Consider the following 9949-nt stretch of genomic DNA (forward strand, 5'->3'; position numbering starts at 1 on the left):
TGTGCATATATATATATATATATATATATATATATAGATATAGATATAGATATGTAACAGCTCTTACCTGTTCTTGGTGACCAGATGCAAGTACTCCAATCATCCCTCGGACTAAACCGGTTGGAACCTCGCTACTGAGAATCTACTCAACACTGGGAGGCTAAAAGGAGAACAGCCCGCTAAACAGCATCGGGTTCGCTTGCAACGAGTAATTGTATTCTAGAGTTACACCCACACTTTTGTCTGCGAATAGACTGTAAAGATAGCAATTGTCCTCAAGTAGGCCAAAATTTACACATACACGGCAGCAGCAATGTTGTCCTTCCACGAGGAAGGACGAGTTAGAATAAGTCGACTGAAACTCGGTCACCCATCAGTTGCCTCCGACGGCCGGTGCACTATCCAAAATGGTTTGAATATGTTAAAAGTCAAAAGACCAGTGTGACCGAAACGCACTTGTCAAACGCAGCAGTATTAGGAATCATACTATTGCTCCTTACTCTTTAGACCTCGAGCTAGACAGGTTCTCATGTCGCCAATTAGATTGGATTCTCAAGCAGTTAGCCTTGCTAAATTGGTTTCTAAAGATCAGAAAAATCAGGCTGTATATTCTACTGATTTAGATGTAAGATGATAGTATACGGGAACATAAGCCCTTCAAAGTGGCTAGTCAGTGGAGGAGTCACATTTTATCAAAGCGAGTATACTAGCCATCTGCCTTCAGCTGTTCAAGTGAGGCTTCGTCACTTTTGTGTGGGCACTTCATAGATGTCTCACTCGTATCACTTGGCTGAACTGATCGCCTATTCCTCGTAGGAGACGTCAACGCAACGGTCTGTCGCAACAACTAGACATGGGAAGAGCAGCAAGGCAGTTCGGAATTAGAGTCATCAACGTAAATGACCGGTGTCAAATAAGGATATGCTCAACGGTGGAATTCACCATCGACGACACAGAGATCGATGCTAGAAAATTGCCCGTCTAGACACAGGCGAATCTGGGGGGTGGTTAAGGGCATTTTTTGGATTATACCCGACCAAGGGACCACAAAGAAGAGAAGTTACGGGATAAACTCCTGAAAATAAATACGTACAGCAACTAAAACTCCGGCTCGGCCAAACAAGGCGGTATTTCCTTGCTCAGAGATCCTGTAGGCCCGGAAGATTCGATGGATTATCAAAACTTAATAAATCAGGTGCTCCCATACGCCCCATTTTTACAACTTACAACTTGTACAAATACTCGAGCAGTTAGCTGAAGCCGTGTTCCCACCTGGTGGTAGGTTGCCTGAATTATTCTTTGATTTTTGTTATTATTCGCCGATCTTTCCCCATCACTGATTATGAAGTAGCAGTCGGCTTTGGCTTAAGAGCTCTTTATACTAGTGTGCAACCAAAGATCACTTATATTTCCCTCCATTGTTGTGAGCAGTCTAGCACAACGAGTAACCTGACCCCCTTCATGAATATATACTGCGATATCTCGCATATCATACGAACAGAAGCATGAGGCGACCTTTGTGAAGAATATTTAGTTGAAGAATATTACAAACGAGAGATGCGGTTGGTTCCCCCGTGAAAATCAATTTCACATGCGAATAAATTTACTTGTCGAAATCTGTCCAATTTGGATTCAAATAGACCAGGAAGTTCACGGAAAATGGTGGAATGTGCCTACCCGATGATCCTCAAGAAGAGCGAAGCCTGTCGTGGGCTGCCAAGCAGTGGGAGTTGTTTCCTCTATGAAAATGTACTACGATACTTCAAATGCCCTACCGACTGAAACATGAGTTGGCCTTCGTGCAGCACACTCAGGTGAAGAACATCATAAAATAGATATTGAGTTGAGCCTCCAGTGAAGAATAGACTGATTTATAAATGAGTTTATTTGTCGAAATCAGCCCAAGTTGGATTCAAGTGGATCCAAGTTTGACGGAAACTCGAGCACTGCGTCTACCTGATGAACCTAAAGAAGAGTCAAACGGGTCATGGGCTGTCGCTATTGACTCTCGACTATCACCCACAGTGGTTAATTTTCTCCGGAGCATGCTGAAACTAAGACCCTATATGAATTCGTCCGCCAACCACACACATTACTGAGACACCTTGACGACTCGTTTGCGAGCACATTATCCACGCAAAGAAAAGCCTTCTTAAACTACTTGGAAGAATAATGCAGTAATTTGGAAATCACGACAGAAACTGTAAAAAAACAGAGAACTCTTACGTTCCTGAACGACAAGTTATCTTCGCACCAACCAGGGATTCTCAGTGGGAATCCACAAAGATCCACGAATAAAGACAGATACTTGAATTATGACTCTTCGCATCCACACTATGTCAAACATGTAGTTGTCGGATCATTGATCAAGCATGTCAGAAACCTATGCTCGGATGAGTGCATACGAGAGGATGGACTAAAACAACTCAGTGAAATATTACAGCAAAATAAGTACCCCATAGGACTCACCAACCAACAAACTGGAACAACGCTGCCCTGAACAGCAATACAGGCAGACGAAGACCCCGTGGTCACCTTGGGAATATCCTATAGGAATATCACCTCGGTTGCCATTTGCAAGATACTTCGGGATTACGTTATTAAAGTATTCATCAAAATTGCTAACAATTTACAACCAGACATTGTAAAGACTAAGCACCTTATCGAACCATAACACCACACAAACTGCGTCTTCAAAGCCCCCTGTGCAGAATGTCCAACCAAATAAATAGGCCAGGCAACCAGGCGAATCCATGTGTGAATCACGGGGCTCAAACGAAGTCGATGCATTTCAACCGAGTTCAAAAAACTTGAATGTGACTCAGCCATTGCACCCCACATGCTTGAGTCCAGCCCTCAGGTCAATCAACTTCAATGGCACACGTATAGTCCATTCGGTATTCAAGTAACAAGTGTAACGGATGTGCACTGAAGCGCTACAGATGAACCCACGATCGAACTGCGTCAACCGTGGTTATGGAGTAGGCATCCCGCCCATCAGGTTTTGGCCTGCCCATCTTAGCGGGCATTGTGGCCAGAGGTCAAGCAGGAATCTCAAAAATGACAACGCGTACACACAGATCCAACACGCACCCACATACGCTGGCCGTGTCTGACTGCCAAGTGATTTCAGGAACACAGCAATCATAAGGGGTGTTGGCGGACCCAAAAAACGCTGCACTGCACTCGTATTTAGTTTCCTAAAATTCCTCTAAAAAGTTTACCCGCGGCTAACGAAACGCTAATTTATAATGCCTTACTCCACTACATTCGGTGTTAACTTTAATACTTTCACAGGATCTAATGAATTTCTTGTAACAAAGGTGACTGCTGGTGCCGATTGCAATAGGAATTAAGGAGACTCAAAACGCTAGTGTGCCTAACAAAGTCTTGCCCATCGGGGGACAAGGTTATTCCCAACAAGACTCAATATAAACCAGCCACTGGAACAGATGTTCCGCTGCTGCAGCTTGTCCAATTCAACTGCACTGCGTTTGTTAGAAGAGAAGTTAACAAGCATCGACGAAGACATCAGCTGTTATTAAAACCACCGAACATAAAGAAGAAAAGCATCAATTCCGGTTTTGCGAAAACGATGGAAGCATGTCTCTCCTGATCGGTGAGAAGAACAAGGCCCTCATTAAAGCTCTACAGAAGCGCCAGATTCATTCGCTTTAGAAGCGCTTTACAGTATAGTAACCGAGATTATGGTTATTTCATGATGAGTAGGAAAAGAATATGAGTTGAAAAGAGCCAAAGCTTCCAATATTATGCAGATCAAGAACTTTGAGATTTAATTTTTAGGGCACGATAAATTGAGGGTAAAAAGCACAACGTCCCAAATACGCCCAGAATACCGGGACTGGTCGAATTTTGGGGGATTTCGAATACATTTTGATGGCTTGGAAGCACATTTATCATCATTTTTTTTCAACTGCTTCAAGCCTTTGTGAAGATGGACCTCTCCAGTTCACGCTTACGATGCCGGACTTTGAAGAGAGATATGGGACCTACGACACAGAAAGACTGCGATAAAAACGAGTGCTCATGAAAACATCCGAATTACTTGTACCGCAGTTTGAAGTTCTTTACCTGTTGTGTTCAATATGAGTGGCTGGAAATACCGCACAATTGTTTGAGGACACCTTAACCGCAGCATTGTTAAACCGCTCAGCTGTAGAGGCGGCAGTATTTTGTGTTCCTCAGGTATGGTTCCGGAAAGTGTCTTGCTCGAATTAATCACTTGTAATCTGGAATAACATATCCACGAAGAGCGATCAGGATTTCAAAGCGAATGCAACACCAGTGAACCTGCGTTTGCTGCGCGTCAGCTGCAGTGAAAGCGTCGGAAACAAAGTAAAATGTTTTAGGTTATTTCTGTGGACTTCTCGAAAGATTCCAACTCTTTGAGGAATGGGGTACCGAGGCTCGTTTTCCATAAGTTCGCCATAAGTTCACCAAGCCGGTTTGCTCCGACTACGAGATCCCTGTGCTGACTTGAAAGTGAGGCAAGGCCGCATTCTACCTTATACTCTGTTCAATATGTATCTGACTCTGATTTGTATTGAGTTGCCTTGGGATTGTTTATCCAATTACTCTCATGATGGCATCCTCTTCTACTCCATTCATCTCCAATCCGCAGCTATGGTGGTCACAGTTCCGTACGTCACTTTCTGAGAATGACTTCATCAACGGCAGTTGGTAAGACTGTAGCCCACATTCACAGCAATTGCCCCGACTATTCTTCACTGTACTACAGGGACACATGAACACTATACCAAAGGCACACTGGTACGTTTAAGCAATTCAACTTACAAAGCTTGTGCCGGATTCTACAAATCAAACTGTCAGGTCGGAACCCGGGCAGTATGGCTGTTAGCCAAATCAAAATCAAATTTGAGTGTCCCCCGAGATAGACCAAGTAAGACTTATGGTCGATATCCACATTCCGAAGGAATTAGTTTACGGTCACGTGACGAGCGGAGCTGGAGCGAAGGAACCGTCTAAATTACGTTATCGTGGTGGCCTTCAGGTAAGCGCCAGTAGTGTAAACTTGGTTTCAGATCTTGGAAAATTATGGCAACTAACACAGTGGAGGTGCAGCCTGCAGAAGCTTAAAAAGCTTTAGGCACAAGCGACCCGGATGCTTAGGTAGATACGTATCATTTAAAAGTGGCACAATCGCAGCCACCTGAAACTGTACAAAACTGAGGCACATATCCTTGAGTAGTCAGCATCGTGCCCAATCTAAACCACCAAGAAGGTGCTAATGAACCGTCTAGGTAACTTCCTTCTGCCTACATCTGTGAACGATGAGGATGTTCCGATTCCTAATAAACAACTATCTGACTCCTCTATCAGATGAATGTACCAATAGTGATCCCATTACTAGTTTACCGTCTGGTTATCCAATAACATTTCGAAGGAATTTCATTCAACCGATGAAAGTACAAGCAATCACGTTTCACGTCAACATTAATTTCAAGATGATCCTGTACCACGTTGATAGTGAAGAGGCGAAGGTTCCATTGGGGTCGCCTCTTGGCTCGCAATGGGGGCTGGTTTGATAATGACAGAGACCTACCATAAGAACCAGGACATATTTGATTACTGGGGTGGTGCTAACGAGTGGCTCGAAGAGACCTATCGTGCACAATCTTCGTCAGCACTCCGCCGCTTGCTCCAAAAGGATACCATTCAAAATACGGAAGGATACCTCTTAATGATAGTGAATTTACGGCTGACAGTACCTCTTGGGCGTCCCTCTACCTGTTCTTCTATTTCTAGCTTCATTATTCGCGCGTTGCTGCCGAATTTTCAACAACCGTAATTTGTACCTGTCCAACAAATTTCACGGATACTTCAGGACTAGAATTACGCTTACAATGTACGCAAATGAATCTCTCTTTGACAATAATCTCTAAGTTTATAGTTTTGTTAAAGATATTTGGGAAGTTCTATGGAGATTTCGTCCTGTAAGTGAAGACAATCTGTGCTGAAAACTCGAGAGGCTTTGTACAGCTGCTTCATTCTTATTGGGAATTATCAGCAGTGCGCATCTTGCGAAACTCCAGAGAGTCCAGAACCCTCAAACTCCCAGCCAGTAGTTTGAACAGTTAGCCGTTTGGCCACGAGCGGCTGATCAGCAGTGTGATGAACTCGCACTTAAACAATAAGGATGAAACAGCTGTACAGTGATTCTCAGCCTTTAAGCACAGATTGGCTTCATTTACAGAACGAAATCTCCATCAAACTGTGCAGCGTTTCGTTGCGAGGTAAAAGCGGTAACGCATCACGGCAGGTTTTTCATTGGCTCGAAATAATGTCATATGGAACAAAATACCACGTCGGCCTAAATAGAGTCTGAATGAAACATAAGATGGCCATTTGTATCGAGAATTATTATAAAAGAGAGACATAGATTTGTAGCTTCTTAACATTAGCTCAATTTACAAATGTGTCTCTCTACACATATGCAAAATTTGGGGCTCAAAAACGACTCAAAATTAACAGAATTTCGGATTCCATGTCTGACCAATGAGGGTAAGTATAGGAGTAACCTAGGGAGAGCTATCGAGGCATTTCAATCCGCCATGTACTTTATGCTAACTCAAAGATAATTTATTCTGCTCACCAGGTGTTCGACTGATGTAAGAGCACGAAGGATGGTCACAAGATTGCATCACTGTCTGAAGTTCCCGTGTCCGCTTCGATAACTGTCAATACTACACTCAACTTGGTTTCTACAAAATGGAGCAAACCGGCCAAAAATGAATTTTCCTATTGGAAGTGTCGGATGACCGAATGCTTTAAATTGTGCAGGACAATGTCAGGAGAACTTTCAGCTATATCTTTTCACTATTTGATATGTCAGAAACATTCCCGTTGAGCAGAGAGTGCTACCAGCGTGATGTTACAAAAATCAGGCAGCATCATCTTTCCAAATCAAATGGACAAGTCGTTGTTTATACTCTTCCTAATCATCCACTGACCCGGTAAGCCGTGGAAAATTTTTGATCTCTCAGTACTGCTATTTTCAGACGTACAAATAGGAAGTTATTAAAGGCCTTCATCAAGATTTTCGCTAATCTGATTGGTAAAAAGTGGTTCACTCCTAGCTGCAGAGTAGTGTGTTATAGTGCCAAGCCTTCCCGTTTGATTTGAGAACAGATATCCGCCAAGTGGTTTATCCAAAGCAGCATAAGTATCACGACCCAAAACTGGCATGCCATTAGGGAATTTGGCAGATAGTACTGTCTCATGTGGACATGGAGTCTTTGATGATGAGATCATAAAGGAAGTAAAAACAGCCCAATATACAAGCCCCTGGATGCATATTGAAGTTGGTCAATTTCAGCCATTACAGAGAAGAACACAAGATTCAAAGTGAAGGCAGTGGGATGCACTGGATCGTTGCCTATCCATGTACCTAGTTATGTGTTATCGATCAGTTTTATATTATACACGTGTGCTTGATTGTTCACACAAAACTGGTGGGGAAGGCCGAATAAAGTGAATGTTTTGGCGAACCTTGTTCAGTTAGTGAGGGTAAAGACGGGCGCACCAATTGAGCGTAACCTGAGGTGTCCACAGGACTGAATAATACCAGGGTACCCTCACTGGATTCATCCATTTCACCAGGTAAATTGGCGTGAGAGCCGGATGAATGTTGGTTACCTATGAGGCAGCCAACCGTCCGCTTATGTTGGTCATCTTGGTTGCACGTTTGATAATCCGCTTCCTTCCAGGTGACTGACTGTCGGGCCTTCTGCAGCTGCGACTGCCCTTGTGATGTGCTGACCGGAGAACGATCAGGAATGTCCAACGCGGAATCTGAAGCTTCGTCTTTGGCTATCTTTTCCAGATTGCATTTCGAAGGCAGTGTGTTACATTTTGATCTGGGAGATTGAAGTGTAGGAATTGTCAAAAGGCCAATATCTGGATCAGTATGTTCTTTCGTCATTGGCGGATGGAGTTCACCTGTCATAATAGTAAGAACGCGTATCAGACAACTAATACGTTTGTTCAATGGTCACATCTACCCGTTTTGGTCAACAATAAATGGCAGTGCCTACCGGGTTCTACGCATGACAAATCTAGGCTAAATATTCATGAAGAATTAAGTCTATTTTGTTGCTTGGCCGGTCTATCCCGTAGTTTGATGTGCCGCTTTCCACTTACAATCCATATACTTACAATGTTTATCCGTCCGAGAAGTGACAGGAGTAGAAGTTTGTGTACTGTATTTCCATCCCCACAGACAAGGACCACCTACATTGAATAGTTCTACACTCGGTTTTAATCTACTGTTGCTGCAGACCCACTGGAACCTGTGTTACGTTGACCGTGTCTGAAAAAGCGTGCACCATGTATCACGGATTCCATGTCAGGAAGCTCAAAACCGTTACAAATTCTTATGAATGTCAGTAACCGGTGGCCATTTGTTCACAAACAGCGCCCACAGAAGACCACGGCTGATAAGAATTTCAAAGCTGAGACGAATATACGTCACAAAGAACAGTTGTCCTCAGGACGACAAGTAGTAATAAGAAGAAAACAACCACCTCACCTTTCGTAGCTTTGGATTCGTTCGCGGGCGCAACACCGTTATCCGTTGTGCTACTGCGTCCATGTCCGCTGTCTGTCCTGTCGATATCTTCGCAAGACTATAAAAGAATTGAAGTCAACCGTTGTTTGTATTATATATATATATATATATATATGATTATACATGCTTCACTGGTAATCCACAGACGCGCCTGTATGAGCTTACCGTATGATTCCTCTACACAAAGGCTGCTGGTAGCACCGCTGGAGACCATTAGCAATTCGCGAATGTAGTATGTATTACTTAGTATAGTATGTATGCATAGTATATACGTATTATGTAGTACCCTTGGAGCAAATCGATTCGATGAAATGGAACCGCCACGTACTGGCTATAAAACAGATAAATACGTATGATACACGTTTCACGAGCTCCGCATAAACAAGTTATTATTCAAGAGGCCACCAAAACACCACACGGAAGCAACAAAGACCCAGTGATTGACGGACTAGTGGTGTTATCTTCCAAGTATATCTACTGATCAGACCTTAGAAATTGCTCAATTTCTCGGTTTCCGACTCACTTCCCATTAAAACATTGAATTGTATGTACTGCTAAAGATTCTCAATAACAAAAAAGACTGTTTATTTCGGTTTTTCTCCATAGATCGACTTATTGATGGAACTCTACACACAAGGCTGCTAAAAACTCTCTGACAGCCTGCAATCGGTTTTACCCTGTTCGGGGCTTATCAAACAGGTTCAGATTCTGAAGTCTTGACAAACTTATGCTGATTTGCGGAATGAAATTGGCTGCTCCATCGCCGGAAAACCAACCAAGAATACATAGAGCAACCAGCATTATGAACTGATGCATGGAAACGAGGGTTTGTTCGCATAGCAATTTAAATCGAACTTCACTATCGGATGACACCAGATGGATCAAAATTTAGCGAGCGTTAAATTTATAATAATACGACGACTACGAAAATCTTCCCCTCACATAGTGGGCTACAGCAGCCATTTAGGGGAATGTTAGGAAATCGGATGTCACACTGGATGGTATGTTTGAGGTGCGAAGGTGCATAGAGTGGTCAGGTCACTAAATCGGAGATGCTTTAACCATGGAGACAATCCTCGATAACATAAGACAAAGTTGTATTCAAACAGATTTTAGCCCGGTGACGTTTCAGTCATAGTTAGTCGCAAATTAAGAGTGCTGTAACGCGCCTATATATGTCTTAACTACTTTGGTATCTGAAGATGCAAACGCGCACGTTGAAGTAATTACACGCAAGCCTTCAAATTAAGAGGAAAGTAGAAGCAACTTCACCGGAATTAACGTTTAGACCTAAGAAAAAACTATTCACAATCTCGTTAAAACACTTCGACAGTTTCGGGT

The 9949-nt window shown here is 43.0% G+C and overlaps 1 protein-coding gene across 1 annotated transcript; it reads right to left on the minus strand.

Annotated features, from left to right (window-relative positions):
- Positions 1-7174: 7174 nt before the first annotated feature.
- Positions 7175-8645, minus strand: T265_12723 (hypothetical protein; the record flags this gene model as incomplete). The annotated part of the gene is made up of 2 exons (XM_009165163.1): positions 7175-7980; positions 8570-8645. Coding segments are annotated over 2 exons (576 nt in total), but the record flags the coding sequence as incomplete, so codon positions are not given.
- Positions 8646-9949: the final 1304 nt, after the last annotated feature.

Source organism: Opisthorchis viverrini (assembly GCF_000715545.1).
Source record: "Opisthorchis viverrini unplaced genomic scaffold opera_v5_12, whole genome shotgun sequence".
In the NCBI taxonomy this organism is placed as follows: domain Eukaryota; kingdom Metazoa; phylum Platyhelminthes; class Trematoda; order Opisthorchiida; family Opisthorchiidae; genus Opisthorchis; species Opisthorchis viverrini.